We start from the raw sequence: 26912 nt of genomic DNA, 5'->3' as shown, positions 1-26912 counted from the left end.
TTGCACCCATAGTTAGTTTGAGATGTAGCATAGATATTAGCAGTATGAGCTTAAATACTCTGTACTGCTACAGACTTTTGATGATTTCACTATGTAACTCTGTCTGTGACATTCTCATCCCGGCACATGCAGCCATATACTTTGTATAGTAGGTTGTGGGCCTTAATATCAGTGTCCGGGGAGCAGATCGTGTGACGTTCAGACTCTGTCCTGCCAGTTTCTGATTCCGTAATTCTCTCATTTGATGCATCCGTAGAGATCAGGATCCGTCATGGTCTGTAGGTTTTATTATACAATGTCGCTGTTAGTGGTGGTGCGATACTAGGAGGTCAGCAGTGTTGGTCTCGTCCATCTTGTAGCCGGTCAGATATGTCCCTCCTGAAGATCCCAGGTACAGGCTGAATAATGAGTAAGCAGGATGTCCGCTGAATGTGGAAATAGGATGAAATGCTCATTTGTTACATAGTAAAATGTCTGGAGCCTCCACCCTCCCCAGCAGCCTGACAGTCTGCACATTTTGCTCCTACCATTTACTCTTCCTCTTCTGACCCGCCCACCCGGTGATGTCACTGGGGCACTAGTCTCCTCTGGGCAATATTTACCAAAACTGATGTAAAGGAAAACTGGCTTATTTGCCCATAACTAATTGGATTACACATTTCATATTTCAGAGCTCCTTTGGAAAATGAAAGGTGGAATCTGATTGGATTGCTATGGGCAACTACGTCCGTTTTTCTTTCCACCAGTTTTGATAAATCCCCCCTATGTGTGAACATTCAACACTGCACCTGACAGAAATCAGTAGAGGGACATGGTATCAGAATCTCTCAGTAGCGCAGCCTCAGTTGTTGGGCTTGTAACTTTACGATATAAGTTCTCAGATAGAAGAATGAGACTGGATTAGACTAAGTTCACATCTGCAGTGGTGGTTCTGGTAGGTTCCCCTATTGCAGTTTCTGGCAAAAAAAAAAAAAAAGTACAAAATACCGCTACATGCATACTGGTAAAATGCTACTTGGAAACGGGTTGTCGCTTGGGTGCAACAGGGCCAACCCTCTACTAGTTGTATTAAACCAGATTTTGTGTCTTACAGAAAACTGTTACCAAGCTTAAAGACCAAGAAGCCCCAAGAACTGGTGCTGGTGATCGGGACTGGTATTAGTGCAGCTGTAGCACCTCAAGTCCCTGCGCTGAAATCTTGGAAAGGGTTAATTCAGGCCCTGCTCGATGCTGCTATTGACTTTGACCTTCTAGAAGAAGAAGAGAGCAAAAAATTCCAGAAATGTCTCCATGAAGACAAAAATCTGATCCACGTAGCTCATGATCTCATTCAGAAGCTCTCACCGGTAAGGGGGCTGTGATGATCCGGTGACCTGGGTGGGTCTCCGTTCAGTTAATTTGCCATCTTGTGGTTAGTTTCCTAAACAGTCTGTGACATTTCCTTGTGCATGTTATAATTTTCTGCCACCTGCTGTTTGATGTTGTTGCAGCGCACCAGTAATGTCCGCTCCACCTTCTTCAAGGACTGTCTCTATGAAGTCTTTGATGACCTAGAATCAAAGATGGAGGACTCGGGGAAGCAGCTCTTACAGTCCGTGCTGCAGCTCATGGAGCATGGTGCACTCGTCCTGACAACTAACTTCGACAACCTGCTTGAGATCTACGCAGTTCATCAGGGAAAACAGCTGGAATCCATAGACCTCACAGACGAGAAGAAGGTGAAGTGGTGATTAGAGATGAGTGAAGTTTTGAAAATTTCATAAAAAAATTCAATTTGTTACGAATTACTTCCTTGTGAATCACTTTTCATTGTATGGAGCGGGTGCAATGATGGGGAACGGCGATCACTCCAACACCCATCATTTAACCCCTCAGGTGCCACATTCAACTCTGATTGCAGCATCTAAGATTGACATTTAGGTGCTCAGGTGGTTAATCCAGGGTTAAAGAAAATAAATAAAAAATTATGCTCACTTCATCCACTTGATCTCCGCTCCAGGCTTGATTTAAGGCAAACCCACCAAAGAACCTGGGGCGAGCATGATGTCTTCATGCTTGCTGCAGGTCCTTTTGGCGGGTTTTCTTCAATCAAGACCGTAGCGGATAGCCTCTCCGCGATCAAGTGGATAAAGTGAGTATAATTTATTTTTAGCCACCATTTTAGGAAACATTGATTTGCTATCACGAAGAGTGAGATATTCGTGGCTAACCAAATTTTTCCTAAACTTCGGATCGAATTCCACTTCAGATGTTTTGATTCGCTTAACACTAGCAGTGATGCACTTGTTTTATAGACTGGTCGTTTTTGCATCGAGGATTTTTACCTTGTGATGTGCAATCTATGATCCGCCTCACATCTTTGTCTGTAACATCGGAGTGTCCTATTATTACCAGGTACTTGAATGGGCTCAGGGAAAGAAGAAACTGAGTGTCCTGCATATACACGGCGTCTACACCAACCCCAGCGGCATTGTCCTTCACCCAGCTGGATACCAGAACGTTCTTAGAAACACTGAGGTTATGGTGAGCTCACCCTTCCCCCACTTCATCTAATAACACCAAGCTGCATATAAATTGTAATATTATCCATAAGTTCTATGAGTCGTGTGTGTGTCTCCCCCCCCCCCCCCCCTTGTTGCTGAGATCAAGAACATAGATGTGTCTAACCAGAGAGCCTATAGGGTCATTTATACATTCCTCTGCTGAAACACTCTGTGCTGTTTGCACTCTGTATGTTCCACTGTCTGTTACTACATCTCACAAAATCAGCATGTTTCTCTCCTGAAATATTTTGTGCCTCTGGGCACCATGTTAATTCCCTTATTTATGTAACTGCTACTGTCCCAAGCAGCCATACATGTCACTACCTGTCACCTGAAATACTCTGTGCTACTGATGACTGCTCATTCCCAGGGCTGCACCTAGCCTTTTTGCTGCCTGAGGAGAAAACTAAAATGGACCCCCCCCCCCATGCCAATTTCTTAACCTAACAGTAGAAATGGAGGGAAAGGGGTTAAAGACATACTTGGAAAACATTACATATAGAGCTACAAGAAATACAGGGTAATACAGCGCCACATACCTCTTACTGTACATCCAGTGATGTGTCATCTGTTGTAGATGTTCTATTTCTTTATCTTCTCCATTCAGACCAGACCGCCATGATTTCTTTCAGACATCTCTTGTCTCTGCAGAGTCTGACAGACCTCTTATTTTCCTACTTTTCCATCCTCCTCCCCACCTTCTGAACACCCAATCTCACCACCTCTAATACTTTGTCCGTTGTGCTTCCCAATACTATACTGCAGAAGCAGATAATCCCCCCTGAAAATACTATTACTATATAGATAGTTACCCTTCAATAATCATTGGCACACAGTGCCCTAAAAATAACTGTGCCCAACAAATAGTGTCCCTAAAACTTATAGTGCCATAAACTTAGCGTCCTCCAAAAATAATTGTTCTAAGCTGATACTGTGCCAGGGTGCCTCCCAATGTAACAGTCCTCCCAAAAGTCCCACCAATAGTAATATTAATTCTCTGCCAGAATGCACTGTGGAAACAATGCAACCAATAGTAATAATGTCCCTTATTTTGCTCCCAGAAGTAATAATGCCCCCATAGTACCCTTAGTAGTAATAATTACCCCCTATAATGTGTTTCTGTACAAACAATGAACCCTTATAATGTTTACCAGTAAAAAAAAATGTCGTCTTGCAATGTGTGCCAGTACAAAAATGCTCCCTTATAATGTGTGGCAGTAATCAAATACCCTCTTATGTGTGCCAGTACAAAAAATGCTCCCTTATGACATGTGCCAGTACAAAAAAAACGTGCCCCATGTAGAACAAATGTCCCCATAGTGGCCACCTTATAATGTGTGCCAGTACAAGTACAAAAATGTATCCTTAAAATGTGCTCTATGTACAAAAAAAAATGCTCCCTTATAACGTGTCAGTAAAAAAATGCTCCTTTCTACAGCCGCAATGTTCCCATAGTGCTTTCTCCAGTTACAAACAAATGCCTCCCCCCCCCCTCTCCATTGTGGCCCAACAGCATGCTGCTAAATATAAATAAAAATAATAAAGTCAAATACTTACCTACTTACCTCTTATAGTCTGTGCCCTGAGCTGTATGCAGCCCGGATCAGGCAGAGCGATAATGATGACACCAGCCTCTGATAGGCTACAGGAACTAGGACTAAAGCCTCGTAGCGGAAACGGTGGGCCAGGAAGACATCACTCCAATGCCCCGTCGCAGCATTCAACTGTATTGCTGTATTGTCCTGAGTACAGCGATGCAGTTGAAGATGTAGAGATAAGCATTCTTACAATTGAAGCCGGTCATTGCCCATGGCCCTAACGCTGTCCTTCTCTTGGCCTTACCTAGTGCTGCCTGAGGCAATCACCACACCTCATTGGCGGTGCGCCTCTGCTCATTCCACCATTTAACTCTTAGCCCTGTTTTGTTTCATGAGCTGAAGGGTCACGGCCCCTATGATTTACTGTTGTGTTTGTTTTACATATTATAATTAATCACATAATACATATTATAATTTTAGGTATTTACATATTATCAGCTATATAATTACATATAATAGTTAATATAATGTTATTAAAAGTAATGTTATAACATATAATTTGTATTACTTATTATCATTTATATTACTACATATTACTCCTGCAGAGGGAAATTCAGAAGCTCTATGAGACCAAGTCCTTTCTTTTCCTGGGCTGCGGCCGCACCGTGGACGATACAACGTTCCAGGCCTTGTTCCTGGAGGCTGTAAAACACAAGTCAGATCTGGAACATTTCATGCTGGTTCGTAGAGAAGATGTTGATGAATTCAAGAAGCTGCGGGAGAACATGCTAGACAAGGGAATTAAGGTCATCTCCTATGGCACGGAGTACTATGACCTCCCCGAATACTTTGAGAGACTAGCAAATGAAATCTCCACAAGAGGACGCACAGGTACAGATCACTCTCTCGCTCCGTGTCGCCATATGTGGTTGTGCAGTGTATCCACAGCTAGATCAATGTTATAGTAGCTACATATAAGCACCAACCAGGTCACAGACTGGGTCGCTATCAGGTTCCCCTATGCGGGACATACTAACCTTTGTGGTAATTTGTTAGGCAGCCAGATAAACGTTTTGCAGTTTGGGAGGAAAATGAGCACAGTGAGAACATGTAGACCTCGTGATGATAATTGATGGATTGGAACTCAACCCAGGGGCCACTGTGTGTGTCTCATGCTTTCAGCTCTAAAGCTGTTGGCACAGTGTTTGGACTAATAGTATTTTTACCTCTGATCAGCTCGGGAGTCTTCCAGCATTCCCTGCTTGCTCTGGTGACTTGCATTCTAGCAAATTTTGTTTTACCCAAAGCGCTGAACAATGATCTGATGTAGGAAAAACAAACTGCCCCCTACATAATACAAACTTACCAAACTATTAGTAAGATATCTGTCCCCAAGTTTGCATCATGGGAGTGTCGATTGGAGGACAGACGCAGCCCCACTCTGTCTAACCGCTCAGATGTATCTAAACGGCCTGGATTTGAGTTATCTCTGATCCCGCCAGAGGTCAGGTGTCAGCTGTGTAATAAGCTGTCACTCACTGTGTATGAAGCATATAGTTGCACCAAGGTGCGCAAAGGAGTTCAAAAATTTACAGACAACCCCTCTTTAGGACCTACTTTTTTGGGACTTTTCAGGACAAAGCAATTTTCTTAACGGTTTTATTTTTCTGTCCACATAGTTGCATGAATGCTTTTTTTTTTTTTTCTTCAAGACCCAGCAATTGTGGCATTCTTTATAAACTGTTCACTGTACAGCTTGAAGGGAATGTGGCAGCAGAAAATGACCTATTGTTTAAATCCCGTTTTTATGTTTAAAGGATAACTGTCCTATTTTTTTATGTTTTGCTAAAGTGTAGGGCAAGTGATGGGTAACAATTTTGCAATAGACTTTATTTAGCCAAAACGTTTATTTTTGGTACAAAACTGGGGCTGAAATGTTTTGGTTAAATAAAGTCTATTGCTAAATTGTTACCCATCACTTGCCCTACACTTTAGCAAAAAAATAATAAATCTGACAGTTATCCTTTAACATATTTTTAAATAATTTAAACCATAAAATTCAGCGGTTTTCGCACTGGCCACTAAACCTAATAGGCGCCACTTCTTGTCTGTACAGATGAGTTTACTGCAGTTACCTGCTTATCCGTCATTCTAATTCCTCCTCAGTGTATAGATAACACAGGATCCACCATTCTCAATAGGTGATTGTCAAAGTTTATCTATTCTTTCCTTGTACAACGAACTCTGTGCAGGGCACAGATCATGCCTAGAAAACCCTCCCTTAGAAGTCAATAGGGTCCCCTCCTGACCATTGTGTCTATGGCCCATGTGGCTGCCATAAAGCAATTTTTTAATGCTTTCTAAATTATATTAATAGCTCAGGCAAGATGGCCACCCCCATAATCCTGTTCAGGAAACAGAATAAATAAATCTGTAATCAGAAAATAAAAGCAGATTAGAATAAAGGATATGTGCTGCTATCTGGTTTTAACTGGAGGATAACATTTTTGGTGACGCATCTCCTTTATGTAAAGTGTTACTTTTATTCTGTGTGTAAGTATGCTGCGCTGTATCCATAGCTCTCATACACCACAATGGGAGCTACTGAAAGCGAGCGTCAGAGTGCTCTTCTTTTTGGCCGGCTGGTGGTCGGGATTTTGCAGATTGCAATTACAACCAATACCAAATTAATGTAGCTTGTTTTTGTTTTACTACTTTTGTGCTAAAACCTTGAAGTTGGACCTTACCTTAACATACAGTTATGTCAAGTTGCGTGAAGGGGTTAAAACTAATGGATGTACAGTGGGGCAAAAAAGTATTTAGTCAGCCACCAATTGTGCAAGTTCTCCCACTTAAAAAGATGAGCGAGGTCAGTCATTTTCATCATAGGTATACCTCAACTATGAGAGACATAAGATTGATTTTGTGGATTTTTTTTTTTCTCATAATTTTTTTTAATTTTTTTTTATTTTTCTTTTTTTTAAAGAATGTATTTGCAAATTATGGTGGAAAATAAGTATTTGGTCAATAACAAAAGTTCATCTCAATACTTTGTTATATACCCTTTGTTGGCAATGACAGAGGTCAAACGTTTTCTGTAAGTTTTCACACACTGTTGCTGGTATTTTGGCCCATTCCTCCATGCAGATCTCCTCTAGAGCAGTGATGTTTTGGGGCGGTCGCTGGGCAACACAGACTTTCAACTCCCTCCAAAGGTTTTCTATGAGGTTGAGATCTGGAGACTGGCTAGGCCCACTGCGGGAACTTGAAATGCTTCTTACAAAGCCACTCCTTCGTTGCCCGGGCGGTGTGTTTTGGATCATTGTCATGCTTAAAGACGCAGCCACGTTTCATCTTCAATGCCCTTGCTGATGGAAGGAGGTTTTTTACTCAAAATCTCACGATACATGGCCCCATTCATTCTTTTCCTTTACATGGATCCAGACGTCCATGTCCCTTAGCAGAAAAACAGCTCCAAAGCATGATGTTTTCACCCCCATGCTTCACAGTAGGTATGGTGTTCTTTGGATGCAACTCATTTTTTCTCCTCCAAACATGACGAGTTGAGTTTTTACCAAAAAGTTCTAATTTGGTTTCATCTGACCATATGAGATTCTCCCAATCCTCTTCTTGATCATCCAAATGCTCTCTACCAAACTTCAGACGGGCCCAGACATGTACTGGCTTAGGCAGGGGGACACACATGGCACTGCAGGATTTGAATCCCTAGTGGTGTAGTGTGTTACTGATGGTAGCCTTTGTTACTTTGGTCCCAGCTCTCTGAAGATCATTCACTAGGTCCCCTGGTGTGGTTCTCTGATTTTTGCTCACCGCTCTTGTGATCATTTTGACCCCACGAGGTGAGATTTTGCGTGGAGCACCAGATGGAGATTCAATGGTCTTGTATGTCTTCCATTTTATAATAAAAGCTCCCACAGTTGATTTCTTCACACCAAGCTGCTTGCCTATTGCAGATTCAGTCTTCCCATCCTGGTGCAGGTCTACAATTTTGTTTCTGGTGTCCTTCGACAGCTCTTTTGGTCTTGGCCATAGTGGAGCTTGGAGTGTGACTGTTTGAGGTTGTGGACAGGTGTCTTTTATACTGATAACAAGTTGAAACAGGTGCCATTAATACAGGTAACAAGTGGAGGACAGAGGAGCCTCTTAAAGAAGAAGTTACAGGTCTGTGAGAGCCAGAAATCTTGCTTGTTTGTAGGTGACCAAATACTTATTTTACCAAGGAATTTACCAATTAATTCATTAGAAATCTTGCAATGTGATTTCCTGTATTCTTTCCCCCTATTCTGTCTTAGTTGAAGTGTACCGATGATGAAAGGCCTCTCTCAGTGGGAGAACTTGCACAATTGTTGGCTGACTAAATACTTTTTTGCCCCACTGTATATTCTGTGTCCCAGAGCCATGTTCTCTTCTCCTCCCCTCCTCTCTGTTCTTTGTTTGGCTGTAAGACAGCTGGCTAGATCAGGAGCCTCGCTGCTGTACCCTGTCAGCAATTAGACAAAAAAAAATGAAGCCCATCCTCATTTCCTTTGCCCTGCTCCTCAGCCTGCACCAGTTGAAGATGGAAGAGGTCTTGGAACACGCTGCTTTAGACCCTATGTCTAGATTAACCCTTGTGTTTTCTGTGGAACTTCTAGGGGACTGACAATTATTAGGGAGCAGCATTCATTACTAGGTTTAGTGTTGTTCTGGGCGATTCACTTATATATTTACATGGCTGGGTCCAGTTTACTTAAAGGGGTTATCCATCGCGGGTGACACTAGGGAGGTTCGTCCCCGTCTGCCATTGGCTGCTCCCCCTCCCCCCGACACCGGATATTTTCATCTGCTCATGGGGAGAAGCTGCAGCGGTGGTGTAGGGAGCCAGGTATATTAATTGTGAGGTGCCAGGTATATTAATTGTGAGGTGCCCGGCATATGGGGGGGCATTTTTATAGTCTTGGATAACCCCTCTAAATCTACTGGGGAAATGACTGTAGTGACTTGCAAGAGTAGACTGGATGTATCTGCTTATTGGCTTGTGTACAGTTCAGCTTTTCAGCCACTGTACAGTTGTTCTTCAGTGCAGAGATCTGTGTCGGTGCTGGCAATATTGTCTTATTGTCCTGGTCTTGGGCAGATGCCAATCACTGGCAGATCCTCCACATGATTTCCTACACAATTTAGATCTTTTTTTATTTCAACCTCTCCTCTTATCTGTTGCACTGTGCTCAGGTGACACGGCTGCATAATTTCCAGGTTTCCAGATCACCTCGCCCTAGCCCTGGGCACTTGGCACATCCGCAGCCTGAATAGTAGATAAAACGACTGGAAATGATTCAATCTGGTAGAAGCCACCATTCATCTGCTTCTTTCCTCTGTGTAACAGGAGTAACCAGGGAGGTCCCCCTGAAAAATGGCCCCAGCCTTGCAAATTGTCAGAGCAAAGGTAGGGAGGCAATTGTCTTGTGCTGTGTCTTGTACAGAAGCCTTGTTCTCTTGCTGGTAAACTCCCCTACACTTAAACTTTAAATGGGTATTCTAGCTTGTAGGTATTGTTGACCTATCCTCCTCATGGGTCATCAATATCAGATTGTTGAGGGTTTGAATCCCAGCACCCCACCAGTCAGCTGTAGAAACTAAACAGTGGATGGAGCTGGAATCAGAAGGGACATTCAGACGGCGGAACTTTTATGGGGGCAGCCGCACCGCGATTTCACCAGAAACTCGCCGGCAGCCACATCCTCTCTGCCTCCCATACATCTCGGTGGAAGGCAGCACTGAGGATCGTGGAGCCATATGTCCCCACTCAGCGCAGCCGTGGCTTTAAGCCGCCGTTCCTTGAGACTCAGTGCTGCCTCCCATTGAGATGTATGGGAGGCATAGGGGACAGTTCCATCGGCGGGTTTGCGGTGAAATTTCATCACAGACAGAAATTCAGCTTAAAAAGCCGCCATGTAAACCTCCCCATACTGCAACTCGGCTCCCATTCACTTGAACGGGTGTTGAGCTGCAGTACACTGTTACAGCCACTACACACTTATCGATCTTAAGACTAGGTCATCAATGTCCAATAGCTGGAATACCCCTTTAAGGGTATGTTCATATGGCTAAATGTATTTAGGAGTGAAAAAGAAAAAAAAAAAAGTTACTCGGTGAAATACGCTTAACAAATACTTGAAAACTGCTTTAATGGGAAATATGTGCTCATAAGTTGTTGTTTTTTTGCAATAAAAATAATTTAAGAAGTTCCATGGCACTTTTTTCCCATTCGAAAATAAATAATCTCTGAATATGCTAATGGTGCTGTATTTTGCAAAATGAGGCTGAGTTATCTTGAAATCAGCATCAAATCTTTCAGCCGACATATTATGCCATGTGAACATACCTTTAAAGCGACCCTCTGGTTCAAGACTAAAAAAAATTCCGTTAACCGGGGAACTTTTCCTCTTTTTTTTAGTAGTAGATCCACTACATCTTGGGCTTCTCTTCTGCCATCCAAGATGACTGCACCGCTTCTCAGACTACTTCATACATCAGTAACGCAATACACTTCCTACTTGTCCAGTCCTGCTCTTGGATTGGCCAGAACTACTCACATGAGTAGTTCTGGCCAATCCAAAGGTAGCAGGAAGTGTCTTGGGTTTTCAAATACACAGTATGCATCAGGTAGACTGAGAAGTGGTGCAGCCATCTTGGATGGCAGAAGAGGAGCCCAGTAATTAGTGGATCTACTACTAAAAAGGTGAATAGGAGGGCACCGTGTAAGTGTCCTGTGTGTTCCCCAGTTAATGGGATTTTTTTTTTCCGCAGGGTTGCTTTAATCTCTAAATTATAAGTAACCTTTCAATATATTTTGCATAAATTAGTAATATAGGTGAATATAACAAACATTTGTAATCTATTTTATCACAGAAAAATGCCCCTTTCTCCAGTGATTAGGCTCATGCTGCCCTCCTCTAACAAATAAAAATCAAGACTGTGTCAGATCAGTGAAGGATCAGATGATATGCTGCCCATAGAAGTCTATGGGGAGAAGAGTGAGCTGTCTCTCAAGATGGAGAACTTTAGTTTTGGGGAGGGGAGGAAAAGGCATTTTCTCTGCTAAATTATATTCTAAAGCAGGGGTACTCAAGTACTTTTTGTAAAGGTTCACATACCTGGGTGTGCCGTCGTGTGAAGGTTTGAGCGGCTAATAAATGAGGGACAGCATCAGTGGCATATAGCATACGTCTGTTGTTTTACAATAAGCCTTTCCTCTAATCCCAGCCAATCCTCTTAGTGCCCCCACACAGTAATGGTGCCCCCTTAGTGACCCAACACAGTAACAGTGTCCTCTAAGTGCTCCCTCACAATAGTAATGCCCCTTAGTGCCCCCCTAGACAGTAATGGTGCCTCCCACCCCAGTAGATTGTCCCATAAGTGCTTCCCTTATAACAGAGTGATCCATTGGTGCTCCCAGACGGTATGATGCACCTTTAGTGCCCCTGGCACAGTATGATGCCCCCTTACTGCCCCCCCCCCTCACAGCAGGATGAACTCATAAGTGACGCCCACACAGTGATGCCCTCTAAGTGCCCCTTCTATTCACCTGTACATTTAATTTATGCAAAGTTGTGTGAAAAGTTAGTAACTATATACGTTTTTGCGAGAAATCGGTATCTGGTGCGAACGTTCTTATGAATGTTTGTTCATAATAATTGCCCTGTGTAAAGGTGGCACCACCATCTTTTATGCATTACCTAAATCGCCCTTTTCTAAACAGATGTGCTGGCAACAAACAATCTGTAAGGGGATGATTGCTGCATGTAAATGCCGCTGGCCGAGCAGGCAGTGGTCAGGAGCGAACACATCCTTCTCCATCATTGCCCTCAGCCATGTAGAATCTGTAACTAATTGTTATACCTTGTAAAATGAAACATTGTCACCATTTTCAAGATCTCTGCTTGCTGTCGTAAATGGAAGGATTCTTGTTTATTTTTCTAGAGGCTGAAACGTATCTGATAGTTCTCACAGCTGAAGGTCTGTTACAGTGCTGTAGTGTAGACAATCCTCAGTGAGCTAAATACATCAGCGGCACAAATCTCTCCCCTATCCAAGACTCCAGGCTGATAGCTTTTACCTTTTTATAGTAGTCCCATCTAAAAATCCCAGCAGCAGTGAGACCAGGATTAGGTCAAGGTGGGTTTCCAGCATCTTGATGTAAGCAACTGACAGCAAGTTTAAAAAATATTGAAGAAGTGAAATGCGTAAAAAGTTTTATAACTGCAGTAAGCGTGATGCAGGGGCTCATATAGTGATATACAGTCATGTATATCATTGGTTAGATCAAAGATTTCCATTTATTTTTGTGTGTGTGTGTGCTGTACCGCTCTGTGGACTCTTTAAGGCTACTTTCATACTCGTGTTTGGTGCGGATCGGTCATGGATCTGCACAGACGGATCCGTTCAGATAATACAACCGTCTGCATCCATTCAGAACGGATCCGTTTGTATTATCTGTAACATAACCAAGACGGATCCGTCTTGAACACCATTGAAAGTCAATGGGGACGGATCAATTTTCTATTGTGTCATAGAAAATGTATATCTGTCCCCATTGACTTACATTGTGTGTCAGAACGGATCCGTTTGGCTCAGTTTCGTCAGATGCTGCAAGCAGGGTTTTGGTGTCCGCCTCCAAAGCGGAATGGAGACGGAACAGAGGTAAACTGAGCGGACCCTTTTCTATTCAGAATGCATTAGGACAAAACTGATCTGTTTTGGGCCGCTTGTGAGAGCCCTGAACGGATCTCACAAATGGAAAGGCAAAACGCCAGTGTGAAACTAGCCTTATCTTGTATTATGTAATGCTGGCTGGCACTCAATATAGGGAGTTACACGGTTTTATTTTATACATCCAAAGTTTATTGAGAGCTGCATATTCCCTCATTAAAACATTGTAATTTATTGCAATGAGGGAATATGCAGCTATCAATAAACTTTGGATGTATAAAGTAAAACCGTGTAACTCCCTATATTGAGTGCCAGCCAGCATTACATAATTTAATATATTACGAAGTTTAGACTAAGGGGTGAGTCTGCTGGAGTGTGCTTAACCCTGCCTGGAAGTGTGGTAGAGCCTCTGGAAGACTCTGTTTTTAGCCTTATATTGTGTTTTACTCTGCATTTTAAACTTTGTCAAATGCCAAACATAGACCTAGGGTATAAAGCAGAGTGTTCTTTTGGCATGCTTTGGCTCAGAATGTTATGGTATTAGAGATCTCACCTGCCACGGGCGTGTCCACAAAACTCTGGAAGCTCCCCATGCCGATCTCTGCCGCTGCTCCAAGTAGCAGCACAAGTGCAAAGATTCTGCTTCTGCTACTGGAGCAGCAACTGTGCATGCACTGCTACACTTCTGGGTGGTGGCGCATGAACAGTCGCTGCGCTAGAAACTTGAGATTGTCAGGACCGGCCAAGATGTCCAGCTCCGTCAATCAAGTGGCAGAGGGATTGTCCTCAGCTTTGTAGACACCCTTTCTGCTTGATGCGATTAATCGATTTGCACATTTCTATTCGGTGTACTTTTTTTTTTTTTTTTCCACTGTATAGGAAATCCTGCTTAGCTTCGTTTTCTTACACATAGGTATCCCACAACCCGGAATGTTTTCTGACAGTGAAACCCTATTGGTGACGTATGTCACCGTAGGCCTATACGGTGTCATATGTTGAAACTTCTGTCAGAGGTATACCTCAGGTAATACTCCCACATTATACCTGTGACAAAAGTCAAAACCAAAGTGAGCCTAAAAGCTGAATGATGGGATTTGGAACTGAAAATTAGAATGAGGAATAAACCAGACAACCACATGTCTTTATCATTTATAAAACCCTGCACTGTTATGGGCACCACCAGAGCAGATATCATGGAAATCAGGACAGATCAAGAACTGAGTGGAGAGGCTGCAGAGCATTACTCCCTGCAACCTCCTGCAGTCAGGAAGTTGAATATGATGGACATTGGGACCAGAGTCTAACTCTAACCTAAGTAAGAAGCAGATACCAGCTCCTCGAGACTTGGATTGTTCACTGATCCCAAGAAACCTCTGAGCTAAAGTCCAAAGCCTAAACTTGTGAAATAACCAACCGCCATCTCCTGAGTTGACCTTGACTCTAGACGGTCCTAGTACACGCCATGACAAAAGACTCTTCATCCCTCGTCTCTTTTGTTGCTGTTCTTGACATCTCTAATCTTTAACAGTTAGAGCTCTTTCTCGGAAAGTTGGATTCACTTTAATGCCCACCATTTCACTTCCAGAGGTCTTGTTCCTCACTTTCCCTGCAGCATTGATTGTTGTCTGCCTAGTGCATCAATATGGACCCCACATTAACCAGTACTTGTCTATAAGGAGTCTAGGAAAGCTGGGTGACAACTAACTCTATAAGCTGTAGGTTGTCATGGAGTTCATGGAGTCCAATCATGGTCTTCACTTAGAAACGCCTGTTGAATTTCCGCTACCACAAAACAATGGTGCTTATAGAACAGACTACACAGTGTAGAGGTATACTGTATATTGTGTGGCACAGTGTATTCTATAGGTGTATAACAAACATATTTCACATGAAAACTTACAATTACTTGGCTTGGCCCTTGGGATCTCGGACACCACTTCAACACTTTGGCTGGGGGGTTCGGTGGAGCTGATGTTGTGTTTTATCCTAATGAGAAATATTTCATAATAAGGATTTGGAGAAGGGGCAGAGGGATAGCAGAGCAGGGAGAGGATGGTGCTGCTACTAGAGGGTCATACCATGGGGGAGTGATAAAGCCCACCATAATGCCCGTCCAGTAGTAATAATTCTCCTTATAATGTGACAGTGCAAAAAATACCACCTTGTAATGCCCCCAGGTGAGCTAATGTCCCCATAGTGCCCACATAATGTGCCAGTATAAAATACCCCTATATAGTGCCCCCAGTAAATGCCCCCATAGGGCTCCACTCCCCCCTTCCTCCTAGTGTCCCCATAATGTACCAGTATAAAATGCTCCAGTAGATGCCCTCAGTGTCCCCCCATAATTTTCAAGTATAAAATACCCCTTCTTAGTGCCCCCCGTAGATGACCCCATAGTACTCCTCTCCCCCCTTCCCCATCGTACCCCACCATAATGTCCCAGTATAAAATTCTACTGTACAGAGCCCCCCATATAAAATACCCCTTCTTTGTGGCCTCAGTAGATGCCCCTATAGTGCCCTCTATAATGTGCCAGTAACAAGAGCAACCCCCCAATCATGTGCCAGTAATAACGCCCCCCCATGTGCCAGTAATAACGCCCCCCCATGTGCCAGTAATAACGCCCCCCCATGTGCCAGTAATAACGCCCCCCCATGTGCCAGTAATAACGCCCCCCATGTGCCAGTAATAACGCCCCCCCATGTGCCAGTAATAACGCCCCCCCATGTGCCAGTAATAACGCCCCCCCATGTGCCAGTAATAACGCCCCCCCATGTGCCAGTAATAACGCCCCCCCATGTGCCAGTAATAACGCCCCCCCATGTGCCAGTAATAACGCCCCCCCATGTGCCAGTAATAACGCCCCCCCATGTGCCAGTAATAACGCCCCCCCATGTGCCAGTAATAACGCCCCCCCATGTGCCAGTAATAACGCCCTCCCCATGTGCCAGTAATAACGCCCTCCCCTATGTGCCAGTAATAACAGCCCCCCCCTATGTGCCAGTAATAACAGCCCCCCCATGTGCCAGTAATAACAGCCCCCCCATGTGCCAGTAATTGCCCCATTGCCTCCCCCCCCTGGATCCGCCAGTGCTTCCCAAACACATTGTTTAACAAACCAATTACTTTAAAAATAACGCAATGTCTCCACATTCCCATTTTAGGGCAATCAATTGATCAACAGTTAAGCTTCGAGGAGGAGGAGGATTCTTGTGAATCCAGGGGCCAGATTCTCCCATTTTTTCTTGAGGACCCTGAGAACTCTAGAACTGACAGGTCCACACAGACGGATCGAGAACAGAGCACTCTGTCGTCCGCAGTACCCGTGATGCCTCTGTCAATGGATCTGCCGCGCTCGAATTGTCGCCGGAAATCATCTGCACAGCTGCCTCATACGCTCTACAGCCAGACCTTATGGACGCAGGAGGAGCAGCTGAGGAGCTTCACAGACGCACAGGAAGGATTGCGGAAAGGAATAATGACCAAGGTGAATGCGTTACACTTAGAGTTGTGTCAGCTCACCATGAGCATTAACAGAAACAGCGGCGTGTTTAAAAAGATCTTGAACCTGGAGACGGAGAGAAACCATCTGCTCAGTCACATGAACTCCAACATCGGCAAACTCGCCGCAAGTTTACGTGTATTGGCGATCGAGCAAAGTGCCAACCAGCAAGAGCTACAAACCTTATTTGACCAGCAGAGGGCAGGACCTGAGGAAACAACCCCTGGACTGTCACCTTTACCCCCCTCAGTCACATTAACTCCTCCTCCCTCCCAGTACCGCTACTCCATGAGAGCCAGAGCAGTGCCTCCCCCTGCCCTAAGCTACAACTCAGACCTAAGGCCCCGGCCTGCTAAGAGGGGACGGAAATAAGTGTCTTTCATGAATAGGATCTTTGAGTTTTTCAGATGAAGAAAACGTTTTTTCCCCCCCTAATTTCTAGGAAAATATAAAGCTCCTGATATTCTGTGTTGTACAATTAAACGCTTTGAAAACGTATCTGATTGTTTCATGGATCAGTGGTGTAGCGAGGGACTCTAGAAGTCCCACCTTCCCCTTCCCTCTCCTACAGCTGCTCCCTTAAAGGCTATGGACACCTTTTGGGTTATTTTCTTTTCTGATTGCATTTTACTCATTTTGGGTTAAAATCTGATTTTCAGTGTTTTCATAAACACTTATTATAGCTCAATTCTTATCAAACTGATAAGAATATGGCTTAAATAAGTGTTTCTGAGGTCATAAGATAAAAGCTACATATGAGCTGTCAGATGGTGGTAATCAAAGAAAAAAGACTGACCGCTTGCAAACAGACAGATTATTTTTTTATTTTTTCAACCCCTGTATCTCAGAAATGGGTAAATATTTTTAGTTAAAGGGGTATTCCGGTTACTATAAATATAACTTATGTTTTAGACAAATTTATAATCAATAATGACCTAATGGAATGTAAATTTCACATATTTACCGTTCAGTAGTTATAAAAGTAGTTTTCTTCCTCTGCTACCCACTGTGTTTCCTCATTACCATGCCATCGACCTACAGTTCTGAGCCATTGTTATGTTGAGCATGCTCAGTGTGTTGCTATCAATTCTCTAGCTAAGGCCTCTTTCACACGAGCGTTTCCGGATAAGGTATGCTTTGCGGCAAACCCGCGCGAGTAGGTACGCAATTGCAGTCAGTTTTGACTGCGATTGTGTTCCGTTGTTCAGTTTTTATCGCGCAGGTGCAATGTGTTTTGCACGCGCGTGATATAAAACTGAATGTGGTACCCAGACCCGAACTTCTTCACAGAAGTTCAAATTTGGGTTCAAGGTTGTGTAGATTGTATTATTTTCCCTTATAACATCATTATAAGGAAAAATAATAGCATTCTGAATACAGAATGCATAGCATAATAGGGCTGGAGGGGTTAAAAAAAAATTATTATTTAACTCCCCTTAATCCACTTGTTTGCTCAGCCGGCATGTCTTCTGTCTTGTTCTGTGAGGAATAGGACCTTTTGATGACGTCACTATGCTCATCACATGGTCCATCACCATGGTGACGGACCATGTGATGAACGTAGTGACTTCATCAAAGGCCCTATTCCTCACAGATGCCGGCTGCGCGAATAAGTGGATTAAGGGGAGTTAATTTTTTATTTAACCCCTCCAGCCCTATTGTACTATGCATTCTGTATTCAGAATGGTTATAAGGGAAAATATCAAAGATCAGGTCCCCATCCCGATCATCTAGCAACCGTGCGTGAAAATCGCACCGCATCCGCACTTGCTTGCGGATGTTTGCGATTTTCACGCTGCCCTATTCACTTCTATGGGGCCTGCGTGAAAACGCACAAAATAGAGCATGCTGCGATTTTCACACAACGCAGAAGTGATGCGTGAAAATCACCGCTCATGTACACAGCCCCATAGAAATGAATGAGACTGGATTCAGTGCGGGTGCAATGTGTTCAACCCGCACGGAAAACTCACCCGTGTGAAAGGGGCCTAAATGTCTAGGGATACAAAAGGGCGCGTTAGTGTGCTGGTGATTACTGAGTAGGGGGCGTGACCGGACTATGATATCAGGCAGCCAATCAGTAAACATCAACACTCGTGAACAAGCACAAACTCACAGCAGGAAAGCTAGGGATTGTGGGGATTTTAGTTTTGTGAGGGAAGATCAGGCGCCATGATACACTCAGTGCCTTGCAGGCTTACACAGTAGCAGGACATATGGATTGCAAGATAAATTAAAACTCTAGTTCTGTGATGGCTAACCTCCGGCACTCCAGCGGAGGTAAAACTACAAATCCCAAGATGCACACTTGGCTGTTCTCAGAACTCCATAGAAATGAATGGAGCATGCTGGGAGTCGTAGTTTCACTACAGCTGGCGTGCCGGAGGTTAGACATCCGTGCTCTAGATATTATTATTATTATTTATTATTAAAGTGCCATTCATTCCATAGAGCTGTACATATGAGAAGAGGTATACATACATAATACAGACAATTGCACTAATCCTAAACAAGACGAGTGACTAGACTATATAGAGTTAAGGCCTCTGGTTGGGTCACAGCTTGCAGCCTTAATGTAGTTTTTCAAAAATTAGGTTACTTTACCGGAATACCCATTTAAGACCAATTGAAAAATATATTTTTAGCCCCAAATGAGTAAAATGCAGTCATAAAAAATGCCCCCAAAGGTGTACTTGATCTTTAACTTATTGCTGCAGACCATGTCCACCCCTTCATGATGGCACTGTTCCTTAGTTGCCTCTTTCAGGAGGATTATGTTCTCTGCATAAATTGTTAAGGAATGGTCTGGTGAACATGACAGGGAGATACAGCAGCCTTTCACCCCTTCCCAACAATGGGATATGTGATCATGGCACCTTAGAGGCCAAAAGAGCACGCTACACAGACAGGAACAGCTCCCTCCTGCGGAGATTGGGGAAGGCGTTCCATGTCAGTGATGAGCCTGTACTTCCAGGCTCATTACTTGTATATTACAGTTCAGCCTAGCAGGTGGCAGCACTGATTTGTACTATAGCTATTTCTGTATAGGATAGTGGAGAAAATTTCATTACTCTATACAAATTGCAATCTGATTGCATGTGGTCCACTTAGGGACCTAAAAAAAAAAAGTTTTAAATATTGAAAAAATACATACAGTATATAAAATTTCAAATCACCCATTTTCCCCAAAATAAAAATACTCTCTGGATAGGTCATCAATATCAGATCGGCGGAGTTCAGACACAGTGTGCACACGCCGTTCCCTTCTCTTTTCCTGTCCACTGCTGTGGTCTAATAGACATACAGTGGTGAGACGGGAGATGGCATGTGCACACTTCGTGGGCCGTCTCCGCATACAGCTGATCTGATATTGATGACCTATCCTGAAGATAGATCATTAATATTAAAAGCCCGGACAACCCCTTTAAACAATAAAAAAAAAAAAAAAAAAAAAAAGTAACATCATGGGCATCACCATGTGCGAAAATTCACGTACTTTTAAAATATTTTTTTTTAATCCCATATGATGAATGGCATAGCGGGGGGAAAAATGGCCAATTCGATATTTTTTCATCACGTTACCTCCCAAAAGAAATTAATAAAAAGTGATCAAAAAGTCATACACACTCCAAAATGGTATCGAGTATATGGTACTACAGATTACCCCGCAAAAATTTAGCCCTGACACATCTCTGTAGACATATCTATAAAAAAAATTATGGTGGTCAGAATATGGTGATTTTTATTTTTTTCAGTATTAAAATGCAAGAAAAACTATATACACTGCCTGTACAAAAAAAGTCGCCACCTGGATTTAACTAAGCAAATGGGTATGAGCCTCCTATTGGATAATTACTGCATGGGCGATTATCTTTCAGCTGGCAATAAGTTATTTAACCCCAACTGGTGCAATGAGTTGCCTCTCATTTCTTAAACAACCATGTCGAAAGACACATCTCGTGGTCGTAGAAAAGATGTTAGTCTTTTTGAGAAGGGTCAAATCATTGGCATGCATCAAGCAGAGAAAACATCTAAGGTGATTGCAGAAACTACTAAAATTGGGTTAAGAACTGTCCAACGCATTATTAAAAACTGGAAGTATAGTGGGGACCCATCGTATCGGAGGAAGAAATGTGGCGGGAAAAAAAATCCTGAACTCAGGGCTATGTTTAATAGTGAAAGTAAAAGCATTTCCACACACCCAATGCGAAGGGAACTCAAGGGATTGGGACTGAACAGCTGTGTAGCTGTAAGAAAACCACTAATCAGTGAGGCAAACCAGAATAAAAGGCTTCTATTTGCTAGGGAGCATAAAGATTGGACTCTGGAGCAATGGAAGGTGGTCATGTGGTCTGATGGGTCAAGATTTACCCTGTTCCAGGGTGATGGGCGAATCAGGGTAAAGCCTCATGCACACGTCTGTGGAACACTGACCGTGAGATACCGGCCTGGATTCCTGCTGAGTGCAGGAGCGCACGGCGTCATTGGTTGCTATGACGCCGTGCGCTTCGTGACGCCGCTGATGTACAGTAATACACATAAGATCTATACGAGTGTATTACTGTACAGCGGTGACACGAAGCGCACAGCGTCATAGTAACCAATGACGCCGTGCACTCAGCAGGAATCCAGGCCGGTATCTCACGCTCCGTGTTCCACGGATGTGTGAATGAGGCTTAAAGGGGTTGTCCAGGTTCAGAGCTGAACCTGGACATCCCTCTATTTTCACCCCGGCAGCCCCCCTGACATGAGCATCGGAGCAGTTCATGCTCCGATGCTCTCCTTTGCCCTGCGCTAAATCGCGCAGGGCAAAGGCATTTTTCTGAGTTCCGGTGACATACCGGGCTCTCTATGGGGCTGACAGGCAGCCCGGTGACGTCACCGGCACTGATGGGCGGGATTTGGCTCTGCCCTAGCCAGTAAAACGGCTAGGGCAGAGCTAAAGCCCGCCCCTCAGAGCCGGTGACGTCACCGAACACACTGCCGGGCGGAAGTTACCGCCCGGCAGTGTGTTATTGTAAACACAAGAGCCTGTGCCCTGCGCGATCTAGCGCAGGGCACGGGAGCGCATCGGAGCATGAGATGCTCCGATGCCAGGCTCAGGAGGGCTGCCGGGGTGAAAATAAGGGTATGTCCGGGTTCAGCTCTGAACCCGGACAACCCCTTTAAGAGAGGCAGATTAAGTGATGCACCCATCATGCCTAGTGCCTACTGTACAAGCCTGTGGGGCAGTGCCATGATCTGGGGTTGCTGCAGTTGGTCAGGTTCAGCAACAGTATGTGCTCCAAGAATGAGGTCAGCTGACTACCTGAACCAGGGGCGTACATAGAAATCATTGAGCCCCATAGCAAGAATCTGAATTGGGCCCCCTAACTACCAACCCCTGGCCCATCCCACCAACTGCCCTGGCTTCTCCCCTGCCACACCCTCGTTGTATTCCTACTGACCCAGAGAATGGGTCAGCTTTGCCGCAAAAGGAATACCATAGTAACAAAACCTGTAAAACGGTGGAGGAATCGTGTTTTTTCGCAATTCCACCCAATATTATGCCCGGCACCACATACAGATAATACTTATGCCTGGGGGAAGAGAGTGCAGCTACTAGCAGGCCGCAAAGGATATGAGCCTTGCTGGCGTCACCCGTGATGCTAGGGAGGCTCGTTCCCATCGTGGCCTGCTATTGACTGCCCCCCCACCCCCACATTGCCGGATGTTTTTATTCTCGCAATGGGGGGATGCAGTGGCACCTGTGCGGGCATCAGCAACACAGCTGCCGGGGAGTGGGCTAAGTATTACCTGTATGAGGTGCTTGGGCATTTTGGGGGGCATTATAGGGGTTGGATAACCCCTTTAACTCCTTGCTGCCTATCCACCACTCAACCCCCCCCCCCCCCTTAAACACAGCAAGGTGACTGAGTGGGCACACTGTCTATCAGAAAGCATCAGGAACTCTGCTTGCTGCTGCCCTCACCCCCATTAAGAATCCCCTCAAATTTTCTTTTTTTTTTTTTTTTTTTTACACCTCAAGTCACTGGCACTGCTCGGGCGGCTCAGCTGTGAGCAGGTGTAGCTTACAACAGGGGCAGCCGGCAAGTAGTGTTTCTGGGCCGGCAGCGGTGATGCTGGGGGTGGCCTAGCTGATGGTGTTCTGTCAGTGACCGACCTGACCATTCTCCAACTTCTCCTGTCCGGTGGGTGGTTGAGTTGAGTCAGACAGGCAGTGTGTGAGTGGAGCGTAGGTATACAACTGCCACGCCTGTGCCCTCAAAGACCGGGAACGTCAGGACAGCGGTGGCGTATGCTGCCTATGTGCACACAATGGGGGCGGTGGTTCGGAAGGGGGCCCTGACTGAGCATAGGGGAAGCAAGATAAGGATAACTTTACAGCAGTTATGTACTATAAACTGACTGAGCCTGCAGATGTAGTTGGCAGGGCCTACCATGCGCTCTGGGCCCCATAGCAGCTGCGTGGTCTGCCTATATTGGCGGTACGCCACTGACCTGAACATACTGAATGACTAGGTTATTCCATCAATGGATTTTTTTTCTTCCCTGATGGCACGGACATATTCCAAGATGACAATGCCAGGATTCATCATGCTCACGCACGGTTGCTAGGAGATGATCGGGATGGGGACCCGATCTTTGATATTTTCCCTTATAACCATTCTGAATACAGAATGCATAGTACAATAGGGCTGGAGGGGTTAAATAAAAAAAATAATAATAATTTAACTCCCCTTAATCCACTTGTTCGCCCAGCCGGCATCTGTGAGGAATAGGGCCTTTGATGAAGTCACTACGTTCATCACATGGTCCGTCACCATGGTTATGGACCATGTGACGAGCATAGTGACGTCATCAAAAGGTCCTATTCCTCACAGAACAAGACAGATGCCGGCTGAGCAAACAAGTGGATTAAGGGGAGTTAAACGTTCAGGGAGCATGAGACATCATTGTCACACATGGATTGGCCACCACAGAGTCCAGACCTTAACCCCATTGAGAATCTTTGGGATGTGCTGGAGAAGGCTTTGCGCAGCAGTCAGACTCTACCATCATCAATGCAAGAATTAATGCAACACTGGATGGAAATAAATCTTGTGACATTGCAGAAGCTTATCGAAACAATGCAACAGCATGCTGTAATCAAAGCTAAAGGCGGTCCAACGAAATATTTTTGTTTGTGACTTTTTTTTTTGGGGGGGGTGGGTAGTGTATATGCGGCATCGCCATAATCATACTGACCTGGAGAACAAAGAACACAAGTCACTTTTACCGCATAGTAAACACCTTAAAAACAAAACCCATAAAAACTGGCTGAACAGCATTTTTTTTCCCATTTGATTCTTTATTTTTTCCAGTTTCCCACTACACTCTATGCAATATTAAATGGTGCCATTAGAAAGTACAATTTGTGCTGCAAAAAACAAGTCCTCATATGGCTATGTGAACGGAAAAATAAAAAAAGTTATGGCTCCAGGAAGGCAGGGGATAAAAAAATATAATAATGCAAAAACTGTTTTCCTTGCTGCGTCGGGAAGGTGTTGAATTCCACAGGTCTCAGTGGTATGTGCTGATCATGAAGGCTCCACCTCACAGTTTATAGGCTCTAAATGGTCTGTTGCTAACATCTTTGTGCCATACACCAAAAGTCTTATGGATTCCATGTCTCAATGTGTCAGAGATGTTTTAGGGGCACGAGGGGATCTACACAATATAATATGCTTTGTCAGTCCAAATTGTAACTGGAACTCTGCCTCTGAAATACAGGGGGTACATTTGAACCTTTGCATGAAGAAAAGCCTAACTGCAGCTTTCTTACATACGGCGTCAAGAAGAGATGGAGAGAGATAAACCATTACATTACCTATGATCACCCTTCGTCAGAGGACTTACCACATTAATCTCCATAAACAGCTCACAGTCACGTTATCTTATGCTGAGTTACAGCCTGTATTATACTCCAGAGCTGCACTCCCCAATCCGGTGGAGACAAGGTGTACATAATCTAAAGGGAACATGTCACTTTGAACATGGTGTTTGACCTGCATCATGTTATAGAATAGGAGGAGCTGAGAAGATTGATGTATAATTTTTGGGGAAAGCTTCAGTGAAGCTTGTTTTTAGATCATTTAAATTCTGCTCATTCCAGGCTTTGAAGTAAAGGAGGCGGTTCTATCAGTGACTGACAGTCTCCCCTCTATGACTGTGTATACAGAGATTGCTGTCAATCACTGATAGGTCCGCCTCCATGACTTCAAAGCCCATACAAGTTTAACTGAATCGTTTCCCAAAAACTATACATCAATTTTCTTGGCTTCTCGTACTCTATAACATGCTGCCTGCAGATTACACTGCATTTTCATGGTGACAGGTTCCCTTTAGTTATGTATCCTGTACTGATCCGGCGTTACATCCTCTACTAGGCCTTGTTCACGTCTCCTTTAAGACGATCCGGCGCGACAACAAAAAACTTTGCATGCACCAGTTTTTGTCCGGCCAAAACCCATTTATGCCAGAAAGCGGCTGGATCACAGTCAGACCTTATGACAGTCAATGGGGATCCGGCAGGGTGCTCTATGCCAGAACAGCCTGCCAAATCTTCCTGACGGAGATGTGAATGAGGCCTTATACGTCTTAGCACACAAAAGTCCAGCCCATAGGGTTAACTCACGTCCACCCAGAAGATGGCAGAATGTGAAAAGGACGTCAGCATTCCTGTTGATTCATCCTATTGCCAAGTAATGTTTTGGCTTAACGTGAAAAGGCTTATGTTAAGCCACAACCTTGTTTGACGATTGGATGAAGGTGCAGCAAAAATTTTAATTAACATGAATGCTGCCCCATATTTTAGTTACTAAGTGCTATAGGAAGAGAAATGTGTTTAAGGCCTCTTGCACACAACCGTATGGCTTTTTCAGTATTTTGAACACGTGCGTGTGCATTCCGTTTTTTGTGGAACGGAACAGCTGGCCCCTGATAGAACAGTACTATCTTTGTCCGTTATGCAGACAATAATAAGACATGTTCTATTTTTAAACGGAAATGGAAGGCATACGGAGTACCTTCCATTTTTTTTTTGTGGATCTATTGAAATGAATGGTTCTTTATATGGAACGCAAAAAACGAAACGTAAACTGAAAAAAAAAAAAAGTGTGCAAGAGGCCTAACTTGTCCCGTTATGATATTTGTGCAGTTGTTGACCATCGCTCACCACTCCTGTGCAGGATATTCACTCTTGCTCTTCTCTTTCCTTAGGTAACAGCACATGACTCTCATTGTGATGTCACAAAAGTCGAGGAAGTGGCTGCAGCACGAGAGTCTTGGCAGGAAGACGAGCCAGCGTCAGCATAGAGGATAGGACCACTAGTGAGCGCAGCTGTATGTGACACCAGGTTCCGGTGGCACCAGTCTTGTCAAGCGGCTTTTTTTTAGCTTCAGCTGTACCAGCATCTGGGCATACTCATTTTATAGGTTTTGTTTTATTAACCATTTCATACAAAGTACTGTAGTAAGATCTGCGCCCATCTCACTTCCAGGACGCTTCTCCTTTAATGTTTACATTCAGACAAGGTTGCTACTGTATGGAGCTGTGTAAGTAAAGCTTGTGTACTGAAATGCACTGATCTTTGTGGTTCACTTTTTCAAGACCTCTGCTTGCTGTCAGTAAACCTGTACAGATCTAACACTTCTCACAGCTGAAAGTTTGTTACAATGTATCCATTCTAGCTTACAAAATTCAGCAGTAGGAATGTTTCTCCTCTCCTGATAGTTTGGTAAAATATTTCAGACTGTAGCCTACACTGATTAGGACACAGTGGATTGTCTACACTGGATGACTTTTCTGTTAGTTGTGGAAAATGAGAAACTTTATATGATTAAAGTGAATATCCAGCCATGAACTCCATTATCAATTTATAATAGATCAAAAATTCTGTGCGGCTTAATTTCTTTATATATTGGTTAAGCGAACAGAGGAGTATTTGACAGGAATCAGCAAATCCTCTCACTAGATGCAGCATCAGCCACTGTGGTAAGTCTGGCACATCCTCAGGCTGTCTGGGCCAGACAATAAATGAGCAGTAAGGCTACTTTCACACTTGCGGCAGGACGGATCCGACAGGCTGTTCACCCTGTCGGATCCATCCTTCCGCTATTTTGCCGTGCTGCCGGACCGCCGCTCCGTCCCCATTGACTATAATGGGAACGGGGGGTGGAGCTCCGGCGCAGTACGGCGGCGAGAGGCCGCCAGACTAAAAAGTCAGACATGCAGGACTTTTAGTCCGGCAGCCTTTCGCTGTGCACTGCCGTGCTGCACCGGAGCTCCGCCCCGTCGCCATTATAGTCAATGGGGACGGAGCGGCGGAAGGACGGATCCGACAGGGTGAACAGCCTGTCAGATGCGTCCTGCCCCAAGTGTGAAAGTACCCTAACCCAGCACTTTCACACAGTCTAATGAAAATACATTGTTGTACAAAACCACATCAGTGGACAGGGGGTGTACGGAATATGCAGAGCCCTCACTATATCCCACAGATCCCGGCTATGATACCCAGCTGGCATTGGCAAGAATGCTTACAGGGGTTCCCCAGGAATTAAGAAAATGAAAATACT

The 26912-nt window shown here is 44.3% G+C and overlaps 1 protein-coding gene across 13 annotated transcripts in view; it reads left to right on the top strand.

Moving 5' to 3' along the window:
- FAM118B (family with sequence similarity 118 member B) overlaps positions 1 to 25918 on the top strand; it is a 50482-nt gene extending 24564 nt beyond the window's left edge. For 9 of the 13 annotated variants that reach the window (XM_044281787.1, XM_044281782.1, XM_044281780.1 and 6 more), the window contains 6 exons: positions 1094 to 1346; positions 1491 to 1718; positions 2395 to 2523; positions 4687 to 4972; positions 9468 to 9527; positions 15958 to 16787. In XM_044281787.1, coding sequence (XP_044137722.1) covers positions 1094 to 1346; positions 1491 to 1718; positions 2395 to 2523; positions 4687 to 4972; positions 9468 to 9527; positions 15958 to 16667 — 1666 coding nt within the window. In that variant the 3' untranslated portion in view covers positions 16668 to 16787. Of the gene's footprint in view, positions 1 to 1093; positions 1347 to 1490; positions 1719 to 2394; positions 2524 to 4686; positions 4973 to 9467; positions 9528 to 15957; positions 16788 to 25556 lie in introns of those variants that run through there. The other 4 variants (XM_044281790.1, XM_044281791.1, XM_044281792.1 and 1 more) reach the window with 4 other exon arrangements.
- Positions 25919 to 26912: the final 994 nt, after the last annotated feature.

The sequence above is a fragment of the Bufo gargarizans genome, chromosome 2 (genome assembly GCF_014858855.1).
Source record: "Bufo gargarizans isolate SCDJY-AF-19 chromosome 2, ASM1485885v1, whole genome shotgun sequence".
Taxonomy (NCBI): Eukaryota; Metazoa; Chordata; class Amphibia; order Anura; family Bufonidae; genus Bufo; species Bufo gargarizans.
The sequence above is the reverse complement of the archived record's forward strand: the minus strand, read 5'-3'. Positions and strand labels throughout refer to the sequence as shown.